Here is a 15,191-nt window from a genome sequence, read left to right as displayed (position 1 = left end):
TGGTTATTTTGGCCTGATAACATGCACACAAGTTGACACAAAGGGGTTTGAATACCTATTAACCACTTTCAGTCCGGCTTAAGACCAGACCACTTTTTGCGTTTTGTCACTGTGTGGTTTTAGCTGGAAATTGTGTGGTCATGCGACGTGGCTCCCAAACAAAATTTACGTCCTTTTTTTCCCACAAATAGAGCTTTCTTTTGGTGGTATTTGATCACCCCTGCGGTTTTTATTTTTTGCGCTATAAACAAAAAGAGCGACAATTTTGAAAAAACACATTATTTTTTACTTTTTGCTATCCTAAATATCCCCCAAAAATATATATAAAAATTTTTTTTCCTCAGTTTAGGCCGATACATATTCTTCTACATATTTTTGGTAAAAAAAAATCGCAATGAGCGATTATTGATTGGTTTGTGCAAAATGTATAGCGTTTACAAAATAGGGGATAATTTTATGGCACTTTTATTAATCTTTTTTTTTAATCAATAATGGCGGCGATCAGCGATTTTTATTGTGACTGCGACATTGAGGACACATCGGACATTTTTGACACATTTTTGGGACCATTGTCATTTACACAGCAATCAGTGCTATACAAATGCACTGATTCCTGTGTAAATGACACTGTCAGTGAAGGGGTTAACCAGGGGGTGGCAGTGTAGGGGTTAAGTGTGTCCTGGGGCATGTTACTAACTGTGGGGGGAGTGGCTGTGTGTTAGTGAGCACTGATCTCTTCTCCAATCACAAGGAGCAGAGATCAGTGTCATTTGTTGCTAGGCAGAATGGGGAGATGCTGTTTACTTCCGCATCTCCCCGTTCAGCCTCACCATGAGAAGAATGCGGGTATCCCCGCAGCGATCGAGTTTGCGGGACCCGCGACCGGACTCGCAGGGTCCCGGCCGGCGCGCACGCGATGGCACGATGGCAATTTCAAATGGACATACCTGTACACCAATTTGCCTGCTAGTGCCATTCTGCCGACGTACATCATCGTGCGCCGGTTGGGAAGTGGTTAAAGGTAACCATCCTCCCCTGTGATCCGTTTGCTTGTAATTAGTGTGTGTGTATAAAAGGACAATGAGTTTCTTGACTCCTGACAGACCCTTGTATCTTTCAATCAGTGCTGCACTGATGTTTCTGAGTCATGGAGAAAGCAAAAGAATTGTCAAAGGATCTGCGGAAAAGGCAGTTGAACTGTATAAAACAGGAAAGGGATATAAAAATATATCCAAGGAATTGAAAATGACAATCAGCAGTGTTCAAACTCTATTCAAGAAGTGGAAAATGAGGGGTTTTGTTGAAACCAAACCACGGTGAGGTAGACCAACTGAAATTTCAGCCACAACTGCCAGGAAAATTGTTCAGGATGCAAAGAACGACCCACAAATAACTTCAGGTAAAATACAGGACTCTCTGAAAACATGTGGTGTGGCTGTTTCAAGATGCACAATAAGGAGGCACTTGAAGAAAGTTGGGCTGCTTGGTTGAGTCGCCAGAAGAAAGCCATTACTACACAAATGCCACAAAGTATCCCACTTACAATACGCTAAACAGCGCAGAGACAAGCCTTAAACCCTCTGGCACAAAGTAATTTGGATTGATGAGACCAAAATTGAGCTTTTTGGCTACAACCATAAAAGCTTTATTTGGAGATGAGTCAACAAGGCCTATGATGAAAGGTACACCATTCCTACTGTGAAACATGGAGGTGGATTGCTGAAGTTTTGAGGATGTGTGAGCTACAAAGGCACAGGAAATTTGGTCAAAATTGATGGCAAGATGAATGCAGTATGTTATTAAAAAATACTGGAGGAACATTTAAATTCATCAGCCAGAAAGCTGTACATGGGACATACTTGGACATTCCAACATGACAATGATCCAATACACAAGGCCAAGTCGACCTGTCATTGGCTACGGCAGAATAAAGTGAAGGTTCTAGAGTGTTAAATAAAATAAAGTATCCGTGCTTGGGCCAAAGGGGAAAGCCTACCCTGCTAGGTCCCCAAAAGGGGACTAGAATGATAATAGTGCAAGTATAAGGGTAAATGGGGCTACCTATATAATGAAAGGTGACAGACCCTGTTCACTTGTTAGGTGCTATGTGCCTCTATAGTGACTAATAAAAGTGCATATACCAATAGTGCAATCCTAATAAATTACCAATGTGCATATACCATTGGTGCAAACCTCATTTGGTTGCCAAATATGAACTTGATATAAATAAATGTTTAAAAGAGATAAACAGTGATACTCCAATACCAAAAATGTAAGTATATAAAAAATAAATGTATATATAAAAATAGTCCCAAAAGTGTAAGACAAATATTAAATAAAAAATAGTTTAAATGATATAAAACGACCCCAATAAATTAGTGTGCCAAGTCTAAAAATACATTAAAAAAATCAATCCAACCAAAGCTTTATGTGATAATTAAGTGCTTGGTGATGATAAACACAGGAATAAAATCCAGGAGACTTTTAAGTTCTCCCCCTCTTGGGTCCCCACTCACCAGCTCCAATAACCCCTACAGGGGTATCTCGCATAGCATATAGGCTTGATGTACCGATACTGTTTCCCAAGATTAGATCATGCAGCCAGGCTCTAACCTTTCTAACCAGTATCCAGCTCCTATGGACTTTCCAAGGATATCCCGCAGCTAGACCGAATTAGGTGTGCAAAAGATCTCTCCAAGCCCAGATCAACCAGCTGCGCTCCTCTTCTAATGCTCTCTCTAATATCCAGTATAGATAAGGTTTTCATGCAAAAAATTCGATATCGGCTCCCATAGTGTAGTATTTAAATAAGGAAATATTTTTATTCCAATATTAAAACAGTAAAAAAAGAGAGACAACAAAAGTAAAAGTAAAAAATAAAAACATATGTTCTATACTATGGAAACTCCGCACAAAGTCATACAACTACGGGAGAAATGACAGCTTCAGACCCATGGTATATCTGCAGCTCATGAAGTTTTGTGCGTATACATTTCAACTGCTTATAGGACAAGGGCGAACTCCCCCTGGAAGTGTCCAGAGAAGGTTCCAGAGCCGCACTGAAGTCACCCGCCAGGACCACACAACCCCCCGCGAAGTCTCCCAGTTTAGAAAGTGTCGAGGCGACAAATGAAGCTTGTTGTCTATTGGGGGAGTAAAGAGTAGCCAGAGTGCATGACATGCTGCCCAGAGTGCCCCGGAGAAACAAAAAACGGCCAGCCGGATCACACAACATAGCATCTAACTTAAACGCGGTACCCCTCCGAAACCCGATGGCCACGCCCTTGGCCTTAGCAATATCCGAGAGGCCATAATACCAGGTAGGGTATTTGGGGGAATATAATTTAACGGAAGTGGTGTGAGTGAGGTGGGTCTCCTGTAGAAAAACCACATCACCTCGGAGACGGTTCAGTTCCCGGAACAATTGATGTCTCTTCCCAGGGGCATGAAGGCCCCTAACATTAAACGAGATAAATTTCACCGTAGCCATCGGGTCACAGAAAGGGGGCACCCACCGCCCACACCCCCAAACAGCAAAACAACCAAGGCAGATAGGACCCCCCCCACCCGGGGGAAGGAATTGGGCAGGGGAAGGACGGGGACGAGGAGGAAAACCAAAGGAGAGAAAAGAGAAGAGGGAGAGCGACAGGTAGAGAAACAGAACAGTAGAAAGCAGAACAATAAAGAAAGCAGCATAGTAGCAGGACTAACCGCACGCAGAAAACTGCAGTGCAGAGGAGGGTCGCACGCCCAGCCCGCGATCCCCACACCCCCCCGCAAAGCGGGGCAAGGGCACCGGGACCCCGGGCAAGGCGGCACCCACCAAGAGGGGGGCGGCGGAAACCAGACCACCGAGGACAAACCACGCCATCGAGGGCCAGGGTCACGCCACGGCAGTCCGGCACCGGCGCCTCAGATAAACTCACTACATAAACATTCCCAGTAGAGAACATCTAATGAGGAAAATAACGGCAAATTGTAAATAACAGTGGTCCAAGCAGGGTCAATAAACAGGATTTAAGTCCAATCAGGAACTGACTACGGAGCCAAGAGGAAGGTGAGCAGGTTCAGGGACAAAGATCACAGGGGCCCACGGATGTGCCATAGTGCACGGCAAAAGCGCAGTCATCTGGCGGGTATAATCGGGGAAGGCCCCATAGATCGAGCACTGACAGGTATCCGGGTCTTCAAAAACAAGCAAAAAAAAAAAAAATCATCAGGAACAGGGTAAAACAGAGAAGAACATCATCCCGATGTGGCAAAACACGAACAGCAAGGGAGGTAATCCAGAGGCCAAAAACCAAGTCAGTGGCAAGTACTAGGAAAACAGCATCCCGATTGCAGGATCCAAGACGTCCGCGAGGACCGGAGAGAGAAAGCAAAGCACACAGGGATAACCACACGTTGCGCCGTTCAGGGATGCACCTGGGATGCCAGATCCGCAGCCAGAGGTTTCCGGCCCGCTCTGTGCCATTGACGGTCAGGAAGCTTTGGTGGTGGCGGGAGGACATCAGTCCAACCCGGTAACTCAGGCACGTCAAGATTCAAGTCAGCACAGAATCGTGGTAAGTCTTCAGGGAACCTTAGGACAGAGGTCTTGCCATTGACCGAGGCGATTAAAGCTGCAGGGAAGCCCCACCGGTACCTGATAGAAGCTGTTTGCAGAAGCTCCGTGAGGGGACGCAAGGCTCTACGCCTATCCAAAGTCTCTTTGGCCAGATCTGGGAACAGGGTGAGAGAGGCGCCATGAAAATCAAACGGCGTGGCATCCCGGGCCTTCTTCATAATTAACTCTTTATCCGGATAATGATGGAGTCTACAGATAATATCTCGCGGGACCTCTGTGGTCATGGAGCGAGGTCGGAGGGCCCTGTGGACCCGGTCGATCTTCAACGGCGCGTCGGGCGCTCTGCCGAGAAGGCTGTTAAAAATGCCCCTGACTGAAGGCAAAAGGTCGTCGTCTCCGGTTGCCTCCGGAAGGCCACGGATCCGAACGTTATTGCGTCGGTTTCGGTTCTCCTGGTCCTCGATCTTATAGAGAGCCGTACGGTGGGCGATCGTAAGTTGACGGGTAGTCGTCTGAAGCGATCGTATAGCGGACGCATGTCTGTCCAGTCGTTGTTCCGTCTCCTCCACACGTACCAGTACCTGCGACAAGTCCGAACGGACCGCCGACACGTCTTTCCGAATCGCTCGTTCGAGGTTCAACAGCATCGAGGCGAGGTCGGCTTTAGTCGGGAGATCACTCACCCTGGTAGCTATCTCGGCAGGTCCGGCCAGGTCTCCCTCATCCTCCGATTCAGCCGAGGTGTCGGGCGAGCGGGATCTGCCTTCCGGCCTAGCTGAAGAGGCGGGACTGTGCACCGGCAACGTGCTGTGCGGCGTGCGGCCTAGGCCGTCATGGTCCGGGACATCCTCGGTCTCCGCGGCTAAGAAACGCTTAATGGTGCCTGAAGCTGAGCCTTTCTTGGGCAGGGACTTGCCCGTTTTCCTCCCCATGCTTGGGGTAAGCAGTAGTGAGGGGGATCTTGTTAAATCAGATTAATAAATCCGCGCCGATGCCGGAGCTCCCGCGAAGCACGTCCGCTCTAGTGCATCGCCAGGCCACGCCCCTCCAGACCCATGGTATATCTGACTTGCAGCGCACACTCCAGCTGCGTTCCACAGGCCCACTGACTATCACACCAGAAAATGACGTCAGTGTGTGACTCCACCTTGCTCAAGTTTATGTATCACGTTTAAACATTTATTTATATCAAATTCATATTTATTTGGCAACCTAGTGAGGTTTGCACCACTGGGTATATGCGCATTGGTACTTTATTAGGATTGCACTATTGGTATATGCACTTTGATTAGTCACTATGGAGGCACATAGCACCTAACAAGTGAACAGTCTGTCCCCTTTACTTTATATAGGTAGTGCCATTTACCCTTATACTTGTACTATTAAGGTTCTAGAGTGGCCATCTCAGTCTCCTGACCTCAGTATCATTGAGTAACTCTGGGGAGATCTCAAACATGCAGTTCATGCAAGACAGTCCAAGAATTTACAGGAAATTGAGGCTTTTTGCCAGGAGAAATGGGCAGTTTTACCATCTGAGAAGATAGAGCCTGATCCACAAATACCACAGGACTTCAAGCTGTCATTGATGTTAAAGGAGGCAATACACGGTATTAAGAACTGGGGTATGTAAACTTTTGATCTGGGTCATTTGGGTAGTTTCTGTTGCGATTATGATTTAAAAAGAGTAAACACAGTTGATTGATAATAAATGGCTTCAGCCAAACACTAACCATGAGTGAAAGAAAAGTTTTTGTGTTATCATTCATATTCTCTGAAAAATAAATCATAAATTCTGCCAGGATATGTACACTTATGAGCACAACTGTTAGCCCTTGTACACACGGTCGGAGATTCCGACAACCAAATCCGTCGGATTTTGTCCGTCTGATTTTTTTTTTCCGACGGATTTTGTCCGAAACTGTTGTATACACACGGTCGGACAAAGTTGTCAGAAAATCTGACGTGATAATGTTATTTAGTTACGACAGGACTATGTTCACACTAGTAGCCAATAGCTTTGGTGTAGGAATTTCATCTGAGCATGCTTGGCACTTTGTCCGATCGGAATTCTCTACACATGATCGGAGTATGTCCGATCGGAGCATTTTGTTGGAAAATATTTCCGGCAAGTTGGAAAAGTTGGTCCGACGGATATTCCGACAGAAACAGTCCGATGCAGACCACACACAGTCGGAATATCCAACAAAACGCTCCGATCGGACACATTCCGATGGAATCTCCGACCGTGTGTACAAGGGCTAAGTGTTCAAGGTATAACAATAATGTTGTTCAGTTCTATATACAAAACATTGGCTCATGATTTTTGTTGCACATTAGCACACATTGCCTTGGCTTGCATGTAATTGACTGTACAAGAGTGTTTTGAAGTTAGACTATAGGATGAAGAAAATGTTTGTGTGAATTGATGCAGAATGACACATGAAAATGCACGTTGATGCATGTATATAAATTCACAAACAAATTAACATTACTGCTGATGTAGATATATTTACAAGAGATTAACAAAAATGGCTATGTGCATGAGACTTGTGTTAAAGCAGAACTCTGGTCAGCTTAAAATAAAATAAATTCCTTACTCCGCAGTCCTGTAGGAACCATCACTCCAGTCTTCTTTGCTCCTACCTCAGGATGTGGGAGAACCCTCTGTCATCATGTACAATGCAGGACCAGCAGTGCTTGCTAGTCCTGAATTGTATGGGATGATGTTGGCTAGAGGAAAGGGGTGGCAAGAATGGGGAAGAGGAGCAACTTCGAGGGATTGAACGTTTAATACTGGAGTTGGTGTGGAGGAAGCCTGCAGAACTGTGGAGTACGGCAAGTATTTTTCTCTACTAGATCCTTCTAGACTGACTAAGCATTATAACCTGTATATAAAGGGGAAGGAGGGTCTTCTGGTTTCAGCTTCCGGTTAGTTATAAACGTTGTCTTTTACTTTTTAGCATGTTGGAGATTTGGGAAATATCTTTGCTAGTGATGATGGGAGAGCAGCATTTAGAATTGAGAATGAACGGGTGAAGGTAAGAATCTTGGATGTTTATCCATATATTAATCTTGTATAACGTATTCAAAGACCTGTTTATACCAACCCCTTACTTGTTTACTTTGTCAGTGATTCTTTGTGGTATGCTAGTCCTGTGCTTCAGTAGTATGTGAAATTATTAATGCAGGCCTCTATAGTTGTCTTTCATCCTTTTACAGGTCTTTACAACACCACTAAATTCTGAGCTGTGCAGTAATGCTTTTGAAAAATGCACATTAATAGATTACAGAAATGCTGCAGTACTGTAGACTGGTAGGTCTAGTGCTGTTTTTTGGAATACAGTTAATTTTAGGGAGGACCGTATATTTTTATGTCTATATCATGCAGGCTTTTAGTACTCGTGAGTACAAATGATTACATAGTTGGGCTGAAAAAAGACACAAGTCCATCTAGTTCAACCACAAAAAAAAAACAATCCCATATAGACAATCCTTCACCCATAGTTGATCCAGAGGAAGGCAAAAAAAAAACAGAAAAGCATGATCCAATTTGCTACAGCAGGGGAAAAAGGCCCTTCCTGATCACCCGAGAGGCCTTTCCTTGGACCAACTTTACCTATAAATGTTAGTATCCAGTTACATGCTCAAGATTTGCAAAGAGAATGTGCCCGCAGGAGAGACTGAACCTGCGGGCACATTCTCTTTGCAAATCTTGAGCCTATTGAGGCTTTTTGCTTATTTTGAGTAAAACCTTTTGTATATGAGAATTGAGGCACCTACAGATTTGTGCAACCCGTTCTTTCTTTACACAGAAGATTGGGGTGGACCAAAAGGGAAGTAGTCATGGCCAAATACCAGTCTGGGACAAAGCCACACAAACCAATGACAGGCATTTGTATGGAATGGTCCCAATACATCTATCTTTGATTTAATATCTCAGAATTATCAACTTACCACCCAACTGTTTGCTCTATACCCATGAGGAAAGTTTTCAGCAACTAGAAACGCGTCTGGTGTGGGGTCATCAGCTTAGAGTATGATTAATATTTATTGGTTGTTTTTTTTTTAATGTAATTATGTGTTTATAACATTTTGCTACACCATTGGGACACTGTTTGCTTAGTAGTCCCTCTGGTTGTAATGTATTTATGTGTATCTTTTGTTCTGTATATGTTAATAAAATATTCATGTTTTTGATTTGTGTGTGGTGTTGGTGGTCACTTATAATCCCATTTATATAGGGTGATTTTTTTGTTCAAAAAGTTTTCCAACTTGGCTATAAAATTTTCCGACAACATGCTCCGATCGGACTTAGTCCGATCATGTGTAGCCTACTCCGACGGACAAGGTGCCACGCATGCTCACAATCAAATTTGGACACGGAAGCGCTCACTCAGGTAAAATTACTGCTCGTAATCGATATAGCACATTCGTCACGCTGCAATGTTAAAAATTCTTTCATGCAGCGCATTCTCTTGTTCTTTACAATGCTGCAAGAATGAACTTGTTTTGATGCTCATATTCACACACACTTCTCCCGAACGTATTTCTTTTGTCTTTTTTCTCATTTCAGCAATACAATATTTTAAATCGTCACATCTACACAATCTTTTTTTTGTTGTGTGTTTTTTTTTTTTTTTTTGTGTTTTTTTTTTATCAACATCTCCTTTTTTGGCAGTTTGCTCATCTTTGCATTTTCTTTGGGTGTGTTTTGTGTGTCAACTTACCACAACAACATTATCTTTTTTGTATTTTGTTTTTCTTTTTTAATCTACAGGAGGTTGTTTGGTGTTGGTGCCCTTTGTTATTCATTTCACTTTGTATTTTTGAAATGTACCTGCCTGCTCACAAATAAACTGTCCTTTTTGAAGTAAAACACATACGCAAGTATTTCTTCAAGCAAAAAAAAACCTTTATTTGGGTGTCAAACAACTAAAGAGGGAGGCAGCGCTGGAGAAACTTGTCAATTTGGCGAAGCCTTTGGCCCCCAGGGCAGACATGAACTAATTTGAAAATGCTAAATTGGTGGCCTGAGGTGTACATATATCAGGGAGAGAAGTCTGGTCCAGAAGTCCTAGAGATCAGGAAGAGCAGATGCCATCTATGTCCCCACGATGTGGTTCTACAAGAGGCTGTATCATCTGTCAGACCAGACTGAACCCAGGCCATCACTCTCTAGTCTTCCTTAGGCACTTCTCGCCAGGCATCCTTTGAGGCTGTGGCTCGGCTCCTGTAGTTGTGGCAGGAGGAGGAGAAGGAGGGCGATGGTCGACCTTCTGGCTGCCACTTGCCACAGCTTCCTCCCGGCTGAGATCTTCCTGTGTATGAAATTGGGATATAGTTAGTTTTTTGCTCATCAATCACACAATTTTGTGCTCATGACTGTAGCAAATTGAATGTTACCAAATAGAAAAGACTATCATTCTGAGCCCAGCATTTTTCATTCTTGTCCCAAACATTTTTGGTCATTACTGTCTATTGAGATGTAAACCACTTTGTTAAATCACAACTTACTGATCAATAATAACATCTAGTTAACATCATTAAATGTACGACAAGAAATATGTTCAACAATGTTATACCTGTCTCAAGCTGGGCCCCTCCACATGTTGTTGCCTGGAAGGCCCAGGATGGACATCGGTAGCCTCAGCTGTGGGGGTGAAGGAAGTCTTGAAGGAAGACTGGAGAGTGGTGGCCTGGGTTCCCCCTGGTCTGCCATAAAATGCCTCTCGTAGTACAACATCCTGGGGTAATGGCATCTTTATCTCCTGATCTCAGGGAATTCTGTTGCATCTTTCGCTCCATGAGATATATACACCTCAGGGCACCAACTTTGCCCTTCACATAGGTCATGTCTGCCGTGGGGACCATGATCCGCACCAAAGCAAGATGTTTCTCCAGCGCTGCCTTCCTCTTTCTTTGGTCATTATTAAAGGGGTTGTTGTTCTGCCACAGGCAGGGCAGCTCCCTCAGCAGATCAATGAATAGCCCCATAAAATTGGAGTTCTTGAAGGGATCCATCTTGTCTGCAAGACACAACACAAGACAAACCCTAATAATAATAATGCCATGCTAAACCCTCCTAATCTTGTCCCAACATAGGCCTATATAGAAGCAGTCTAAGCTAGTGATGTTCCAAACCTATTAGCTGTGCTGAAAAAAAAATTCTTACATAACTAATCACACAAAAAATTATTATACAAATATAAATAATTGTGACCGATCAGTGAAATGACACAATCCCCAAAGTGATTAATAATTTGGGAAATAGCTATATACACAAATTCCCAAAACATCCAATCAAACAGATGAAAAAAATAATAAATAAAAAGAGTCCTCCAAATGTGCTTATATCTTTAAAAGTCTATTCCTTGTGACATCACATAAAAAATGTGCACCCGAAAAGTGATGACCCGTTCCAAGAAAGATCTTCCACCTCTGCTCACACTGTCGCTTACCAGATTTTATGATCTCTTTTTAGGGAGATCTACACAGGCATGTAATCCTTTCACAGACAGGGGTTCACTTTAAGGATCTCAAGAGTGGCTCCCACAGAAACGTCACAGATGGCACTGAGGTATTGGATTCACTCGTCCAGGCTCTTCAGTTGTCAGTTACCAGCACAAACAACTCCGCAGTCTCCTTAAGCTAGTGATGTACCAAGTTAAAAATTGTACCTTCATTTCCACGATAGGCGCGTCAGCTCCTCACTCTGTTCACAGATCGTACGTACGACACACGCGTGTTGCGTTTTATATACAGTGCGCATGCATGAAACTCCGCCCGCCCCTGACGTTCTTTCTAGACTATTACCCGCCCCTTCTCTTTTGGCGCAGTGGGGAGAGCACATGGCGGAGAGAACACATGTGCACAATCAGAGTTCCACTAACGAGGAGGAGGGTGAGGAAAGCCTGGAGCCTGAAACTTGGCCTGGAGGAGAAGATTTAAGGCCTCAAATATGTCTTTTGGAGAGATGTTGGGGATGGTGTACATATTGAAGAGGACCGACTATGATGGGAAGTATGGACCTTACCCAAACCCAAATATCAGAAAGGCCAAGATCATGACTAAAGTTGTGAAGAGTCTTCAGAAGAATTTTGGGGTACGACGATCCAAGGATCAACTGAGAAAATGCTGGTCAGACCTGAAAGTGAGGGAGCACGATCAGTACAGAAGGATCAAGCGTGTTCTTCAAAAAAGTAAGTAGTTGTGTGTTCAAATGATTATTCTTGCTTGCATACTGCTCCATGTGCTTTGATTTAATGTTGTACAGTTTAAAATGGCCACTTTCAAGTTCATGGTTTCAATCGTTCGTAAGAAACATCGTTTGTTAGCCCACTACAAAAACTATGTTTTCACAAATTACACTTCACTACATTTCTTCACACTGCAGGTAAATATTCCAGCTTTACAAAGTGTCCAAAATAATGTTCTCACCTTTGAACTCGGCCAAAAAACACAATTGTACGACACTTCCAAGCAATGTTTCATATACCTATATCTGCCCTCTGTGTGCTAAGTATTCCTTTTTTACATTCTCATAGGGGAGAGAAGACTCGGGAAGTCTGAGGACACCAGGGACCCCACACCTCCCAAAGAAGGTGAAATTCCAACACCAGAGGCGGAGGAGGAGGAAGGAGAGATCGTTGAATTTGGACAAATTGTCACCACAACAGGTGTGTCAGAGACCACAGCTTCCGGTAAGCTAATCAATGTATGTCGTCACATTTATAATACATGGTGTTTTTTTCTTTTTTTTTTCAGGAGATGTGGAAGAAGAATCCCATTTTACCAGTGAAAGTGCCCATATCCTCATTGGGGAGATAATGGGGCGCAATCGCGATTTAGAAAATATACAGAAAAACATCAATGATGTTCAAAATAAAATCAAGAACATCATTGATGTTTTGGGGAGTCTGAAACACCCCAAACTAGCTAGGGTTTTATTTTTGTGTTTTGAAAAAACAACTTTTGTATTTTACAAAAAGACAAAATTGGAAGATGCACACAGTGTGTCAACATGCCCTATCTCCCATCATGGGGGATCAATGTACGTGTTTTGTGGAAAGTGGCTGAGATGAAGGGGTTGCACCCCCAAAACATGTACATTGATCCCCCATGATGATAGCACATGTTGACACACTGTGTGCATCTTCCAATTTTGGCTTTTCCAGGGGTGACACCCCATCTGATGAAGGCAATATCAGCCCAGTTTGTACATACTCATGTCTGATATTGTCTTCACTTTTCAAAGTTGAACTTTGTAAGTTCCTGTGTTCTGTATGTTACGCTTTGATACATGCCTGTTTACACAAAAACGCCAAGTTACCAAAAAGTTACCTAAAATAATGTTTTTGATACACCCAATATGTTGGTTTGTTGTAAAACCCTTTTCTAAACACACATGTGAATTTGCTTTGATTAAAAAGTTAAATTATCAACAATGTGTGGCTTCCTTTTTCAATGCACAAAAGCAGTATTTGGAGTAAAATTTTTGTTTTCGGTGACAATGGGTGTTATTTACTAAAGGCAACTCCACTTTGCACTCCAAGTGCAGTTTCAGGTGCACTTTTGCAGTGCACTTGTAGTGCATAGTGGATGTGCCTTTAATAAATAACACCCACAGTGATGTGTAAATTTTCCCAATCATGCCATTTTCCTGACCCCACATATTTCTGCCATGGTGCTGAAAATGAGCAAGATTTTTGTCAGTAATGCACTACATGCATTAGTAACAAAAACAAGGTGTGTGTGTAGCAGACCCACAACATAGTAAGATTATCTGAAGAAGAGACTGTCCCCTCATCTCGCTCAGAACTTGGGTTTGCACTGTTGTAGAAAAAGGCCCAACAAAAAAAGCAAAAATACCTAGGAGACACCTAAAACCAAGCCAGGCAGTAAATGAAAACAAAGATTATTGTAGTTTCAAAGAAAAATGTATTCCAAAAATGCCTCTCAGACATTGTCTGGCATATCAATGGCCCCCTACCCACAAAGTACTCCATGTATTGGGTTTAGACCTTGCAGGCACTTTGGGGGGGGGGGGCAAGCCAGGACGAGCAGCTTCAAGGGCCGTGAGATTGTCATTTTCAGCCAAGTCTGCATCTGGGCCAACTGAGACCACATAGTTAGCTGAATGTTTTTTTCAAGAAATTGTGCAGAACACAGCAGGCAAGCACTATGTGATTGAGTTTATATTCAGCCATGTGGATTGGCGTTAAAAAAAGGCGGAACTGGCTGGCCAGTATTCCAAAAGTGTTCTCCACGACTCTTCTGGCTCTGCCAGCTGGAAATTAAAGATCCTCTGATCCGGGGTGAGGGTCCTCATCTGGAAAGGTCTCATCCGCGAGGAATACAAACGGGAGTCCTTCCTGATTCTCCTCTGGGGGTGGCAAGCCCAGGCTGCCACTCTGGAGACGCCGGTAGAATTCCGTCCGTGAGAACACTCCAACATCCGGCCATTTTGCCCCACGTCCACATACAGGAAGTCATAGGTCGCTGACACCACCGCCAACATCACGATACTATTAAACCCCTTGTAATTATACTAGTACGACCCCGAGTTGGGGGGTGGAACGATGCGGACGTGTTTCCCATCAATTGCACCTTCACAATTGGGAAAGTCCCAACGGCTGGCAAAGTGGGAGGCCACAGTCTGCCATTCCTGTGGCGTTGAAGGAAACTGTGGAGTGAAACAAGACAAAAAATTTGTAATTTTGCACATCAACATTGCGAGCAGATTAGACACCAACATTTTTGGCCAAGATCAGTATAACATTTTGGAAAATGAGTATTTAAAGCCTAAAGTATAAGGTCCCCTTATCAGAGTCCCCCCCCCATCCCTCCCCTCCCCCACCCCCCATCCCTCCCCTTCCCCACCCCCCATACCCCCAAAGGCATGTGCGAGAACTGGTCACGCTGGCGCAACCAATTCTTGGTCCACAAACGCCTCCTCCTCTCCCTGTTCATGGACCGGGCTTGTGTGAAAGCTAAAAGCCCAACACCAAGCCCCTGCACAGCACAAACTCTACGACGAGTACGTACATGAAACATGGTTTAAAACTGTCGGCTGGTCAGAACGGACCGATAAACAGCAATGCCTGAAAGAACGACCTGAAAAGCAGAAGCAAGCAGACAATAAGCAATGCAAATCAAAGCGTACTATACCAAGATATGGTCCACAATGAGAAACAAATGCTTACTGACTACACGCACTGATAGTCAGATATGCAAAGACAAGCACAAACTGAAGAGCAGTACCGAACTGAAGCACAAATCTGAAAAGCGCAAATCGTCTTTCACCAAACTTCTACTAACACGCGATAAACACGAGATCAGCAGAAGGAGCCCAAAGGGTGCCGGACGTGGTGCTGAACTTCCTTTTTCTAGTCCCGCTGTACGCGTCTTACGTCACCGCGTTCTTGGCAACCAGAACTTTCAACTACTTAGTCCGACCGTGTGCAACATCACTTCCGGACCTCTTCCGGACTAAATCCGTCAGAATGAATCCGACAGATTTGGTTGCCGGAATGTCCGACCGTGTGTACAGGGTTCACAGTTTGAATGACAATTACTCAGTCATGCAACACTGTACCCATATGAAACTTGCATCCTTTTTTTCTAC

General features: G+C 43.8%; 1 protein-coding gene and 1 long non-coding RNA gene across 4 annotated transcripts in view; one reads left to right on the top strand and one right to left on the bottom strand.

Annotated features, from left to right (window-relative positions):
- The window catches only part of LOC143933925 (uncharacterized), a 203,180-nt gene that overhangs the window by 47,832 nt on the left and 140,157 nt on the right, over positions 1-15,191 (bottom strand). The window lies entirely within an intron of this gene.
- The window catches only part of CCS (copper chaperone for superoxide dismutase), a 341,687-nt gene that overhangs the window by 249,483 nt on the left and 77,013 nt on the right, over positions 1-15,191 (top strand). For 2 of the 3 annotated variants that reach the window (XM_077457073.1, XM_077457058.1), the window contains one exon: positions 7,528-7,605. The exons of the other annotated variant lie outside the window; for it this stretch is intronic. In XM_077457073.1, the coding sequence (XP_077313199.1) occupies positions 7,528-7,605 (78 nt within the window). The remainder of the gene's footprint in view (positions 1-7,527; positions 7,606-15,191) is intronic. 3 annotated transcript variants of the gene reach the window in all.

This window comes from Lithobates pipiens, unplaced genomic scaffold (genome assembly GCF_037356315.1).
Source record: "Lithobates pipiens isolate NorthernLeopardFrog02 unplaced genomic scaffold, aLitPip1_a1.2 Scaffold_10, whole genome shotgun sequence".
NCBI lineage: Eukaryota > Metazoa > Chordata > Amphibia > Anura > Ranidae > Lithobates > Lithobates pipiens.
This window is presented reverse-complemented; position numbering and strand designations above follow the sequence as displayed.